At 46.3% G+C, this 14,233-nt stretch overlaps 1 protein-coding gene across 2 annotated transcripts in view; it reads left to right on the top strand.

The window, feature by feature from the left end:
* DOCK2 (dedicator of cytokinesis 2) overlaps positions 1–14,233 on the top strand; it is a 443,384-nt gene that overhangs the window by 405,847 nt on the left and 23,304 nt on the right. For both annotated transcript variants that reach the window (XM_032252751.1, XM_032252750.1), the window contains exons 39-44: positions 822–911; positions 2,524–2,628; positions 5,249–5,390; positions 10,262–10,343; positions 11,607–11,691; positions 12,506–12,592. In XM_032252751.1, the coding sequence (XP_032108642.1) occupies positions 822–911; positions 2,524–2,628; positions 5,249–5,390; positions 10,262–10,343; positions 11,607–11,691; positions 12,506–12,592 (591 nt within the window). The remainder of the gene's footprint in view (positions 1–821; positions 912–2,523; positions 2,629–5,248; positions 5,391–10,261; positions 10,344–11,606; positions 11,692–12,505; positions 12,593–14,233) is intronic.

Raw genomic sequence — 14,233 nt, 5'->3', positions numbered from 1 at the left:
CAGAGCAGAGAAGTGTCCGCTATATCTAGGGTTTGCTTGTTTACAATCTTTTCTCTTAAGATGGAGAAGACCTACTATTAAAAAAAAAAAAAAGTCTTGTCCTCTGAATATTCTAGCACCACCCCATTTCCACCTCCATGCTACCTGACTCCTTACTCCCATACATCAAATAAGCCCATTTAAAAGAGACGGGATTGGCAGAGTAGAAGAACCCCAGGACTGAATATCAGGAAAACTGGGGCCTGGCCCCAACTTTGCCCCAAGAAACTCTGACCTTGGGCCGCCTTGTTCACTTCTCCGTGAACCATTTCTCCTTGGAAAAGGGGGCAACACCGCCCTGAGGAGGCTGAGAAAATCAAAGGTTTCATTCATTAAACACGAACATGTGGGAGGCAGGGACTGCAGAGTAAGGCCCTGGAGACACACAAGGGGGCTTGTGTCCTGATTCTGCTTCCAGTGAGGCATCTGACCTGGGGCGGGCTGCTGAGCCTCTCTGAGCCTGTGTCTCTCACCTGGACAGTGAAGATGCTGTCAGTCACCTCTCAGAGTGGTTGTCAAGAATCAGAGAGCACGTAAATTAACGGTTTAGCCTCATCTGTGCCTACTCAATTATTTATCAAGAAACTCGTGTGAGAGGCCAGAGGAAGGTTGTCCTCTCTGGGAAGCCCCCTGGCCCCCCTCTGTATGGGGGATGGGTCCCGGTCAGAACGAGGTTTCCACTGAGTCCCAGGAAGCACAGCTAAGCCTGGGTCCCTTCCTCGGCAAAGGCCCTGCAAACCTGGAGGTGCTGCCTAACCTTTGTCCCTCTGACCTTCCTGTAGATGTGGGAAGAGGCCATCAGTCTGTGCAAGGAGCTGGCGGAACAGTATGAGATGGAGATCTTTGACTATGAGCTGCTCAGCCAGAACCTGGTAAGGTATCCTCTGGGGAAGGCTGAAGGGCCTGCAGGGTGGGTGCTTAGGGCCTCAGCTGACCCCAGATCCTGGGGAGAGGGGGATGAGGGCCAGGTAGTATTAGGGAAATAGAAAATGAATGGAAGTAGGACCTGAACGAGGCTGTACTGAGCATCTCCCTTCCCGTTGGGAATATTCCCAAGGAGAGATGTTTTGGGGAAATGCTTTGGGGACAGCTTCTCGGAGGGAGCATTCAGTACCTGCATGAGGCTGTGACTGCCACTGCTGCTGCAGCCCCAATAAACGCTACATTTGCAGTAAAAGTTCCACAAATCACTAAACCAATTAAATAAAAACACAAATTTGTGCTTTCTGATTAACAGATAAATCACATTAAAATGCTCCCCATCTGGCTACTCCCATTAGCATCTCGATGCTCAGGATTTGGTGGGGGAAGTGTGGAGAGTGAGGGAAGCCAGCCCAGCCCATCCTGCCCGTACTGCAGAAGCCTAGGTTTGGCGGGGAGTTGGACTCTGCAGGGAAATGCAGAACTTTTTGGCTGCTTCCCTCCTGCCCACACTTCCCACATATTTTCTGGCTGCCTGAGCAGCAGGACCCCAGGGACCCCTCTTAGCCCATTTAGAGAGGCCAGGCCAGTGACTTACAGAGCCAGAATGTTAAGAGAGGATCGATAGCTTTTGCTGGGGGGAAGGTATGGTGATCTTGTTACAAACAACTGAGCTGTTAACTGTTTTCACTGTTTGTAAGATATTACACAAACAAACACACATGTGTTTGCACCAAGTGACACCTGATATCTGTCCCCCATGTACTTCTACATAGGTGTTTGCCAACCCTATGCCCAAGGTAGACAGACAGACAGACACACACACACACACACCCAGGATACATTCAGGCACACACTAATGTATGTGCACACACCTGCACAGAGTCCACATCACACAGGCACTTGTCTAGATCAACATACATCTTCCAGGTTGTATCAAATTGAAGATGCAAATCGATCATGACATGCACCATTCTTTTTATTGTGCCATGTCATGATTCCTTTAGGACCAGCTGCAGTTTTAAGATGACATTAGGTGTAAAGTAAGATTCAGACTATTTCCAGAGATGTTAAAATATGAAAAACACACACCTCTTAGAATAGATGAAATGTCTTAGGTATACATACACAGAAAAACATTTATATCTGGGGGCTTTTATTTGTTCCTATAGCCTCAGAAATCCATGCCCAAGTGTGCATGGAGGTGGGAGCAGAGATGCAACAATGGGAACCCTGGATGCAGCTGACTGTGTTCAGCTCCATGCTTACTGGCTGCTTTAGGAGATACCATTTCTTTATCTGCAAAATGGAGATACTCATGGGATTGTTACAAGGATGATTCAAGTAAGCACACTAGTGCAGGTAGAGTGATTAACACAGTCCCTGGTATACTGTAAATATAGCTATTACTATTGTGATTTTAGACATAGCACAGATATGCAAATATGTGCAAACAGCTCATTGGTTCTGGTGTAATGATAATGTCTTCACTATGGCCTCTTTGAGTTGAATGTGCCTTTGATACACATCTGTATTGCAGCAAGCCTTGTTTTCTTCTTTTAGATCCAGCAGGCAAAATTCTATGAGAGCATCATGAAAATCCTCAGGCCTAAACCAGACTACTTTGCTGTTGGGTACTATGGCCAGGGATTTCCCTCCTTCCTGCGGGTGAGTTTGGGGATGACTTGGACAACAGGCGAGGGCCCCAGGGCCTTGGCATCTCAGTGATCCCTCTGTGCTTTGAGGATTTGCTTGTGCTCAGAGCAGTGCTCTTCTCTGTTTGAGCGCTGCCCCCACCCCCAGGAGACTCCCCAGTCAATCCCTAACACATGATCACCAGCATTTCTCATCCGCTATGTTTCTGTAACTACACGGCAACTATAGCTGTCTCGTGAGGTAGTGAGTTCCCCATCGCAGGAATGAGCTGTTCAAAGAGAGGCTGGAAGATGTTTTCTGACAAGAGGTTTGCTGCCAGGAGTTACTGTAGAGCAGTTGTTCTCTGACCTTTTGATTTCAGAACATTCTTTCTCCCTTAAAAATTATTAAGGACCCCGGCCAGGCGTGGTGGCTCAAGCCTGTAATCCCAGCACTTTGGGAGGCCAAGGCACGCAGATCATGAGGTCAGGAGTTTGAGACCAGCCTGACCAACATTGTGAAACCCCATCTTTATTAAAAATAGAAAAATAGCTGGGCGTGGTGGCACATGGCTGTAATTCCAGCTGCTCAGGAGGCGGAGGTTGCGGTGAGCTGAGATTGTGCTACTGAACTCCAGCCAGGGTGACAGAGCAAGACTCCATAGAACAGGTGTGTATATAGACAATCTCTATCTACATCTACCATGTGAGAAATTAAAACTAAGAAAATGTTTTTAAAAGTGTTCATTTATTTGAAAATAACAGTAATGGGCCAGGAATAATAGTGGTTGATGCCTGTAATCCCAGTATTTTGGGAGGCTGAGGTGGAGACTTGAGCTCAGGAGTTTGAGACCAGCCTGGGCAACATAGTGAAGCCTTTTCTCTACAAAACAATACAAAAATTAGCTGGGCGTGGTAATGTGCACCTGTAATCCCAGTTATTTGGGGGCCTGAGACAGGAGGATCACTTGAACCCAGGAGATTGAGGCTACAGTGAGTCATGATGGAGCCACTGCACACCATCCAGCCTGGGTGACAAAGAGAGACCCTGTCTCAAAAAATAAATAACATTTTAAAAATAAAAATAGCCATAATAAATCCATTGCATGTTAACATAAACTGCAATTTTTAGGAAAAATAGCTCTATTTTCCAATAAAAAAAATCTGTGAAAATCATGCAATTGCTTCATATTTCTGCAAATCTCTTTAATGTCTGACTTAAGACATATAGATTCTCACTTCTGCTTCTGCAATCTGTTGTGATCACACATCATGCAGCCTCGGAAGGCTCCATCATACACTCATGGGAGAATGAGAATAAAAAGGATAAATAACAGCTTTCATGTTATTGTGAAAACAGTGTGATCTTGTGGTTCCTGAGAGGGTCTTGGGAACCCCAGGCATCCCTGGAGCACAGTTTCTGAACTGCTGCTGTAGTGGCTTATTTACCCATCTTGTGGCAAATCAGATTTGGTCACCAGTAGGCTTCCTTCAGTCTGTGAGTCTGTGGTTCAATTCCAGGGTGAGGGAAATAGAAAAGAAATGACAAATCTGGTCTCCAACCTCACTTTATTTAGTCTAGGCAAGGAGATAAGTCACTCACAGTTACTAATCAACACTCAACATGGAAGTGAGAGTGGGCCCACAGGAGTGATTGCCACCAGCAGCAGAGAGGGGTGCGGGTTTCATGGATGAAGTAGAGATGGCTTCCCAAACATGGCTGTATATCAGAGTCCCCTGGGGAACTTGTTGAAAGTGCAGACTCCTGGGTCCTACTCCCATAGATTCCATTGTAGCAGGTCTGGAGTGGGCCCTGGGAATCTGAATATGTAAAAGTCTCCTAGGCGTCTTGGATGATCAGCAGGTTTGGAAGCACTGATATGTAGAGATAAATGACAGATGTGTGTTTGAACAGAAGAACTTCGGGGCTGTTTGAGGCAGTATGGATGGCATAGATGTCTAGAACAGGGTTTCTCAACCTCAGCACGATTGATATTTTGGGCCTGATGATTCTTCCTTGTGGGGCTGCGCTGTTCATCGTAGGATGTCAGCAGCATCCCTAGCCTCTACCCTGCAGGTTCTAGTAGCATCCCCCACCCCCAGTTGTGACAACCAAAAAATGTTTCCAGATACTGCTGATGTCCCTTGCAGGACAAAATCACCCTTAGCTGAGAACCACCGGTCTATAAGAGGCTAACATGGTCAGGAAGGGTAACGAGTATGTTTTCGCAGGCTCAGAGCCAGAAGCCAGGTGATGATGAATATGAATGCTGAGCCCTTCCAGCCCATGGGTCCAGCTCACGTGGCCCACTACAGGCAAGGAGGAAATGTTGTAGGCATGTATGTAAGAGAGAGGCTGTGATATAGTGAAACCTGAGTGAGTAATTATTCTGGAAGCTGTCTGTAGGGTGGTAAAAAGAAGAAAGTTCTCAGCATCCATGATCTTCCCTTCCTCTAGACCCAGACTCTTTAAAGCAGTGATGGCCTCTGCTAGGTCAGTGATTTGAGCCCTTCCTTCCTTTGTGGGGAAACCAAGAGGAGGGTGATGCACTGGAGGTGCCCACAGCCCACGCTCGGCTTTGGGTTCAGCTTTGCTTGGCCTCTTCCTTCACACCTGGGTCCCAGAATCTCTAATGAGTATCCTTTCTCTGCAGAACAAAGTGTTCATCTACCGAGGGAAGGAGTATGAGCGAAGAGAAGATTTCCAGATGCAGCTGATGACCCAGTTCCCCAACGCGGAGAAGATGAACACCACCTCTGCCCCTGGAGATGATGTGAAGAACGCTCCAGGCCAGTGTATCCTTGGAGAATGCCCTAGCCAAGGGGCCACACATGAGCAGCCCTGCCAGGGCTGCAGCCCACAAAGACCCACCGTAGAGCTCAGAGCTGCTGCCAGAATCATTGCAGTGGTGTCATATTGCAGGAACATGCAACACATTCTTTGGATCCATGTTCTTTGGATCCTTTTCTGGGCTCTTCATGACCCTGGTATCTCAAGCTCTGTTTGCTTTGGAAGATTCGTCTCAATTTGCCATTGTCTTTGGTGCTTTTTTAAAGTGCATGAATGTGACTAAAATGTCAGCCCTGTGAGGAAAGACGCTGCTCTGCCTTACTCCTTGTAGTAAGTCCCTGTCTCCCGTGGTGCCTGGTACAGAGTGACTCCCAGTAAATAATTGAGATGAGATCCAAAAAACCTATCTCTTTACATTGTAAATGTTGCATGCGTTGATTAAGTCACTCACCCATTCATTCTTGTATTGCATACTCTTAAGCCCTGACTCTATGCTAAGCAAGGTAGAAGGGACTGGAGATTTTTGTTTGCAAAGTGGTCCTACGTTCAGGGAGCTTATAGTTTAGCTAGTAAAAGAGACATTAAGAGACTAATTGCTCTATTACATATTTATTTACAAAAATATAATCTGTGCCTAGAGGAAACCATGCTGAGTACTGTGGCTGGGAAAGGAAAGAAGGTTTCCTTGAGGAAGGTGATGTTTGAGGTGACAAATAACGAAAGCTTAGCAGCAGGTGGGGAGAATATCCCAGACGGAAGGAAGGATGCTTGTGTGCAGAGGCCTTCGACAGGAAAGAGCAGAGCAGGCTCCATGAACAGAAATGATGCCACACTGCCATTACAATAACATCAAAACTGCTAAGCAAGGCCTGCGAGGCCATCCATGATATGACCTCTGCCTGCCTGTCCAACGTCATCGCCCCCATCCCTTCCTCACGTCCCTCTGACCGTGGTGGTCTTGTTTCTGTTCTTGCACTATGCCCAGCTTGTTTTCACCTCTGAGCATCCATAGTCTCTATTCCCTCTGCTTGGGATGCCCTTCCTTAGCTCCTTACATGACTAGCTCTCTCTTACCCATCAGATCCTAGCATGGCGTCACCTTCTGGAAGAGGCCTGTCTGGACCTTTCTATTGGCTAGTGTAGCCTTTTCTGAGCTCTTCATGACCCTGGTATCCAAAGAAAAAAAGCTCTGTTTTCTTTGGAAAACCTGTCTCAACTTGCCATTATCCCTGCTGCTTTTTAAATGTACGTGGACGTGAGCTGGAATGTCAGCTCCATGAGGGAAGACACTTGCTGGAATGCCTGGTACAAAGTGACTCCTGGTAAATATTTGTTGATTAATAGAAATAAAAAGACAACAACACAGAAAGAGGAAAGAAGAAAAGAGATAAACTGAGAGAGGGAGGAAGGAGGCAGAGAATAAGCCAGCTCATCTGGAGTACGCAGTACACAGAAGTCACATCGGATGATGCTGCAGCGTAGTGTAAGTGGGCACCAGTGCAGCCAAGCATGGTGTTCAGTGGGCCAACAGCCGTTGCTGGGCAATGGACAGGATTCATATGGCAGGGAGCAAAAAAACACAGGGCTAGGGACAACTGTTGAGCCCGGAAGCACATTAACTCAGCCTAGTTCCCGTCATGGCACCCGTTAGTGCAAATTAAGTTACAGCCTTTAAAATGGGGTTGACAGGTTGCATGAGTGGTCTGCTATTCTTGAATCGAAATATCCTTCTCTCCGGTGGTAAATAGTCATCTGTAACCTTTTTGTTATGCTTGCCTGCCCTTGGTGCCTGCTCTACCATGGTTATTTGCAGGAGGAAATACAACTGGTGGTGGGCTGGGCTGGTTACAAATATGAATTTGGTTATAGGCGAGACACAGGATTAGTTCTAAGGTCTTTCTAAGTGGACATCCTGGGATTGAACAGCTCTGTGGCCATTTAACATGAGGCTGGGAAGAGAGTACATGCTCCTGGGACATAATATCTCCCTAGTTTACTGCCAGGAGGCAGGTGCAAAAGAAAAGAGGGAGGGCTAATATTTGCTAAACGTCCTTTTCATGGAACTGAGGGCTTCATATCCATTATTTCTTTGAACCTCTTAAAATCCTATAAGGGAAGTGTTCATTTTACCTATTTCATGGAGAAGAAATATGTGGGGCAGAGATATAAAGTGGTTTGGCTAAGGTTACAAAGCTAGTTAGTGGGTACTTCATCCCCATGATCTGTCTGTCTCAAAACCTCTGTTCTAGTACACCATGCTTTTAAAAAGATTGATGAACAGCATTCTTTTTATGAACTGTTTACGATGTACTAGGCAATTTACATGCATTGTTGTTTCACCCTCCAATACTTCTACAAGTTAGGTATTACTGCTTTCTGCATTTTGCTAATAGGAAAATTGGGGCTCACAGAATTTAAGCAGCTTGCACAAGGTCACAACTAGGAAGTGATGGAGCTGGGATTTGAACTCGGGCCTGCTTTTTGACAAAATATTGAGTTCTTAATGTTCTCTTCTCTTGCCTTCACTGGTTAAAAAGCTGATAAGCAGTCTGCAGTCTGAGAGGGTGACAGATCTCATGTTTCCTCACTTAGGTATTCAAGTAGGGAATGACAATTAAAAGCCAAAGTATCTTTACAGGAAGTGAGCAGTTGCCCGGAACTCTGGGGCCCCAGTTCCATGCATACATTCAGCATGTGGCATAACAACCTCACCAGGCATCCTCCCAGCACAACTTCAGGGGATTCATGTCACGGGCTTCCCCAGGACAGGTTTGGATTCTCCTCTTGGACCAAGTCCAGTGGCTAAGATCAGTAAACATGACCTAGAACCTTCTCTAAAACAGGGGTCTGCAAACTTTTCTGAAAGGGATCAGATAGGCAATATTTCAGTCTTTGTGGCCTATGTAGTCTCTATCACAACTACTCAACTCTGCTGTTGTAGCAGGAGAGCAGCCACTGATAACCCAAAAATACATGGGCATTGCTGTGTTCCAATAAAACTTTATAGACACTAAAATTTGAACTTTCTATCATTTTCACATCTCACAAAAAATTCTTTTTCTCTCCATAGAAAACTTCTTAGCCTCTGGGCCTTACAAAAACAGGCAGTGAGCCAGATTTAACCGTAGGGCCGTGGTTTGCCAACTCCTGCCCTAGACTTAATCCAGAGTAATTTTCTTCCCAGAGCAAGCTGTTGGCCACATGGCTGAGAAAGAAAATGCTTTTCCTGAGGATCGTAGAAATACTTCCATTGAGATTTATTCATTCATGTTAAACATTGTCCTCTCTTATGAAGAGAAATCTTCTATTTAAGGCAGAAATAGGGTTCAGAAGTAAATCAATGAAACCCCTAACATATTAGCATAGAGTAAGTTCATCAGAGAGAGGCAATTCAATTTAATTTGGAACGAGGTTTTGTTCATATCTTATGTATGAAAGAACCATAGCCTCTGCCATGAAGAAGTTCACAATCTGGGCAGGGGATGGAGGGTGTGAGGTGGGCCGGGGGAAGGAGGAAGTCGACAGGAGCTGGAGAGTGCGTCCGTAGAGAAGCACAGACAAAGGCTGTGGAAAACCAAAGGAAGGAAAACATCTCCTAACTGGGGGGCGAATTTTGTTTTCACGGACTGTGGTATTTGACATCTGTCCAAAGAGTTCACAAGAGAGGGATACTGATGAGGGAAAAGCTTCCAAGCAAAGAGAATAGGATCCATTGGGTATCCAGATGATGATGAAAAAATGGTTGAAGGCCACATTGGCCTAGCTTTGAATGCCACCCAGAGGAGTTATTGATTCCTTAGTTGGCAGACATGTCAGGCCTAGGCGAAGATTTTTTGGAGTCACGGTGGTCCTTGGGTAGAATAGAGGGAGGAAAGACCTTGAATACCCAAATAAGAGATGTTGATAAAGAAGAAATGGAAGGTAGGGAAAGAGAAGAGGGGGTCAGGGATAGGAACAGAGACCACTGACTTTGTTCATTCAGTTTGCCATATTGTCAGCTTACAAGGACTAAAGACAGATCTAGAAAAGGCATGACAAGAGTCTGACCCTCATAGTGCCTCTCCAATATCTCTGCTTGTTGCAGGCATTATTAATCCATCATGAGACTCTTTTCCACTGAATCTGAACACAGCTTCTTACAATCCTGCCTCAGGCAGTTGCTTTCAAATTTTGGGAGTTAGAGTGCAAAATGACTTTGATTTGCATATTCTGTAGCAGTGCTTCTCACACTTTAGCATGCATATTTATCACCCCAGGATCTGTTGCAGATTCTGGCTCCGTCCGTCCTCAGATAGGCCAAACAGTCTTCAATTCTAACAAACTCACAGGTCATGCGACACTACTGGTCAGAGGGCCGCCTCTGAATAGCGAGTCTAGAATAAAAGAATTCTGAGCTAGAGTTAAGTTCAATACAAACCTGGATCTGTTCTGACAAGCTGTGTGACCTTCAACAAGTGGCCTGGCTTCTCTGACCTTGAAGGGGACAATTTAGGTTAATAATGCAACTCAGTGGAATTGAGGAGATCAAATGAGATCATGGGGAGATGTACTCTGCAATTGATTTGAGAGCTATTCATTCATTCGATGCATTATTGTTAATGATAATATAGCAGTGATGCTGATTAAACACCACTAGCCAACTCTGTTTGCAGGGTCTGAGCCCTAGGATGAGGTTGCAAGGTGACAGGTAGCACTGATAAGGACCTTAGTGACTAACTAGTCATCAGTGCCTCCTGGGCAGCCAGCAACCCGAGGTTGATCACTCAGTAAAAATGTGGGCCCATAAAGTCTGGCCTGGAAGGTCTGTTAGGACCTGCTATACTTAGAACCATCCCTACAGCTGACAGACATAAGTCCTTAACTACAGGGATTCCAGACATCCAGTGCTTCACTGTCCAGCCTGTCTTGGATGAACACCCCAGGTTCAAGAATAAGCCAGTGCCTGACCAGATTATAAAGTAAGACTCGTAGTCCACTGGGAAGAAGACTGGGGAAGATAACCCACTGGGGCCACCAAACTGAGCTGGTGGCAGAACAGATCCAGTGTCCTTCTAGTTCCTTCTCTGTCTTAGCCAGTTTGTTCCCCCTTTTCCTCTTCAGGCAAAGAATCACCCTCTAAGTAGCTGGGCTCTGCCCCTGCCAAGGCTGAAGCCAGAAAGGATGGGAGGGCTAGGGTTATGGCTCAGCAAATCCTTAGCAAGCATAGAGCATTTGCCCAACTGGATGTGGTCAACCTGTTGGTTGCTCAGGTTGATCTCAGAGTGGCCCCAGGGAGTCCATAGCCAGAGTGTGGCTGGGCAAGTGACAGGCAGGATAGAGACAGGGGGCCTTGGCCATGCTCCACACATGCTCCCAGAGGGACATCTTCTCAGCATTTGTGAAGGCTGTACATTGACAATGGTGTGCTTAGGCTCTGATAAAGGAACACTAGAGGAAGTGACGTGAAGGCTGATGTCCACCTTCTCTAGATCAGATTGTAAGGTCACTGATGAGGCCACGAGGTGGGGCACCTGTGGGACACAAGGCTGTATGCCTCCCAGCTATTCAGCTCATTCCCCCGACTCCATGCCCAGGTTCTAATGGGGCACTTGAGTGTCTTAGAGTACATCCTCCCCTCTGGGTGGGACAGTCAGAAACAGGATGTGCTTTGCAAGATGAAGGACCCTTCAGAGAGAGGCAGTCCCTCCCGGCAGCCTCACAAAGTGCCACAGCAGAGTAGGTGGAGCCAAGTTTGGGTCTCAGCCTCCCCCCTCCTTCTCACCTTCTTGGTCAGGCACCCATGCGCAGGGGACAATAACCATGCAGCTAGCACAGTGTCCTGCTGGCCCTGATGTTAGAATCTCACCAAGGATTCAAGAAGACTGATTTTGGAGGGCTGCCGGAGACACCTAAAGAAATCCTTTAAGGACACCACTGGGAAATTAGGCTCAGACCTTAGCTCCATCAATGTTGGAATTCAATTGCCTGGATACTCTAGGGGTACTATGTTCTCACAGGGGCATGAGGCCCGTCTACCTTCTAAATTGCCTTGCCAGGAAAGCCTGTGCAAGAATCACTCTTATGGAGCCCGGAACACAGACCTTGATTTTAAATGCCACCACAAGGGACTCTGCCAGGCCTGAAGTTTACTGTAATGAGCCCCCTTGGACAGTGCAGGGTCAGATCAGGTGTCAGCAGACAGACATGGCTACCAGGAGCCTCAGCCTCTTCCTGTCTTTCAGCTTCTACAAATCCAACTACGTGCAAAGATTCCACTACTCCCGACCCGTGCGCAGGGGGACCGTAGACCCCGAGAATGAGTTTGCCGTGAGTATCTTCCCTACCCTTGATCATTCCCTAGGGCCACCTGGAGGAACCAGAGCATGCATCAGCTGGCCTCAGAATGGGAAGGAACTTGATCCAAAGCCAGAGAAAATAAAGCTAACCGCCATGGATATGATGTCATCCATTCCCCGGTCTCTTCCATTAGGACTTGTCTCCTTAATTATTGAGCTTTTTTCCCTTTAATACAGAGCCCGGGTCTCATGTCAGAGGCACTCTTTTCAACCACAGGGCATTCAGGCATTTCCGGCAGGTAGAAACCCTCAGGCTAAGAAGGGGTGTTGATAAAGTCAAACCTTCCAGCAAACACCAGTAAGAAGCCACAGCAATTTAGTTATCACTGCCCCGTGAGTGCTAGTCTCCTCCGCGTGTGTCCAGCTAGAATATAAACGAGACTGGAATAAGGAGGTGTCTCCAAATTTCTCTTACCTCTTTGCCTGGGACTGTAATTCTTAATATTTTTGGAGCCACTGCCTCTTTGAGAATCTAATAAACACTGGGAACCCTTCCCCCAGAAAACAAACAGACACATTCAGTATTACCTAAAAATTCTGTCTGCTAATAAACCCTGTTAAAATTTACTTGGCCTAAGCCCAGGGAGAGCTTAAATTTTACGTTGGGAAAGAATTCTTAAGGGTAAGGTGAAAGCATGTTTCTGGGCCTTGCAATATTTATTCTGCTTTCAGGTAGATGGGAGGCCTGGGGACCTGGCTGGGTTTCTGCCAAGCTTCTCTGATACCCAGGTTTCATAAATGTGTTTGTCGCTTTCCTGCCCTTGCCACTCCCTGCCCACGGACAGTCGATGTGGATTGAGAGAACCTCCTTCGTGACTGCGTACAAGCTGCCGGGGATCTTACGCTGGTTTGAGGTGGTGCACATGTCGCAGGTGAGTCGGGGGCATTCATGGCAGGGCCACCCCTCCTCTGATGGGCAGGGCACAGCCAGTCTCAGAAGGCCCCTTTTGACTTTAAAAAGGGAACATGTTTTTGTTTGAAGCTGCTGTGTGAGTCCCAGAATTCCCATGCAGGCAGCATTCAGAATAGTGGCTTTCAGATTTTTTTTTTTAAGCACCAGATAACCTTTTTGTTCCCTGCAAATGAAACTTTCCAGAGCCTCCAGTAATAAAATGATGAATGGGAAGCTTCTGTTGGGCAGGTGGGGTGTCGCAGAGGGCCTGGAACACAATCTACTCCATTACCCCCTCATACGTATCACGGTACCCCCTTGGGGGTACCTGTGCAGTATCCCAATATGAACCCATTTTATAGTTGGATAAACTGAGACTCAGGGGGGAGAAATCATTTGGCTAGAATCCAAATGTTTGAACTCCCTTGTGCAGATAGCACGTGTTATGCTTCTCAGCACAGCTTAGAGTCTCCACGTCCTCAGACAGCTAAAGATCTTGCAGTCCCCAAGATACAGAGGAAGGGTCAGTGTTGTTATGAGGAAACCTTATAAATGTGGATATATTAAGGATATGTTAATTATCCATTCAGAAAACACTTAATGTGTACCTAACATGTTAGGCACTGTTTTAAGACCTAGAGATTCTGCAATGTAGCTTCCATTCTAGTGGGAAAGACAGACTAAAAGTAAATGTATAATATGACAGATGGTGATAACTGTGATGGAAAAAATTAAAGCAGAAAGTGATGGATGACGGATCACTGTTTTAAATAGGGCAATCAGAGAAAGCTTCCCTCTCTAATGGCTGTTGAGGAAAGGCCTGGAGGAAGTGAGGAAGGGGTCCATGCTGACATTGAAGAGAGAGACATTCCAGCAGAGGGGATAGCAAGTGCAAAGGCCCTGGGGCCAGAATATGCTTGTGTCCAGATCAGAACAAATGAGGCCGAGTAGCAGTCATCTGATACCAGATCACGTAGGACCTTGTAGACCACTGTAAAAACCTTGACTTTCCCACTAAGTAACACAGAGCCATGAGCAGAAGAAGGACTTGCATTTTCAAGCTACTGTGTCAGACGATAGGTAGCATTGAGACCTTTTCACTTCTGCCCTTAATGCCCCCCTCTTTTCAGGGAACCCAGCAGCTCAGCAGCCCTTCAGTATCCTTTTTATAGGCATGACCTAGACCTTGGAAAAGTATAACAATGATGGTGATAGCAAAAAACATTGTTTTGAGTGTGGGCTCAACTATTCATATGCATGATCTCATTTCAACCCCTCAACAACCCTGTGAGGTAGATACTATGATTCTTCCCATTTTATGGATGAGGGAACTGAGATGCAGAGTTGATTAGTACATTGTTCAAGGTTAATAAAAGAGATAGGGTGTGACTTTAACCTCCCCTGTCAGGCACCTGGCTTGGACCCTTTATCTTTTTTTCCTTAAGAAAAATAAAAAGAAGCCCACCCGGCACACCCCAGCCAGTAGTACCCCAGAAAGGAAGTGTCTGTGCCCTTACTTCATGTCACATTAAGTTTTAACAAGTGCCACAGGTATTGTGTTAAAAGTTTTGTAGCCGTATCTCAATTAATTCTCATAGGTGCCTGTGAGGTACATATTGTT

This window comes from Sapajus apella, unplaced genomic scaffold, assembly GCF_009761245.1.
Source record: "Sapajus apella isolate SASKATOON/1434 unplaced genomic scaffold, GSC_monkey_1.0 scaffold79, whole genome shotgun sequence".
NCBI lineage: Eukaryota > Metazoa > Chordata > Mammalia > Primates > Cebidae > Sapajus > Sapajus apella.
Note: the sequence above shows the minus strand (reverse complement) of the source record. Positions and strands in the feature narration are given on the sequence as shown.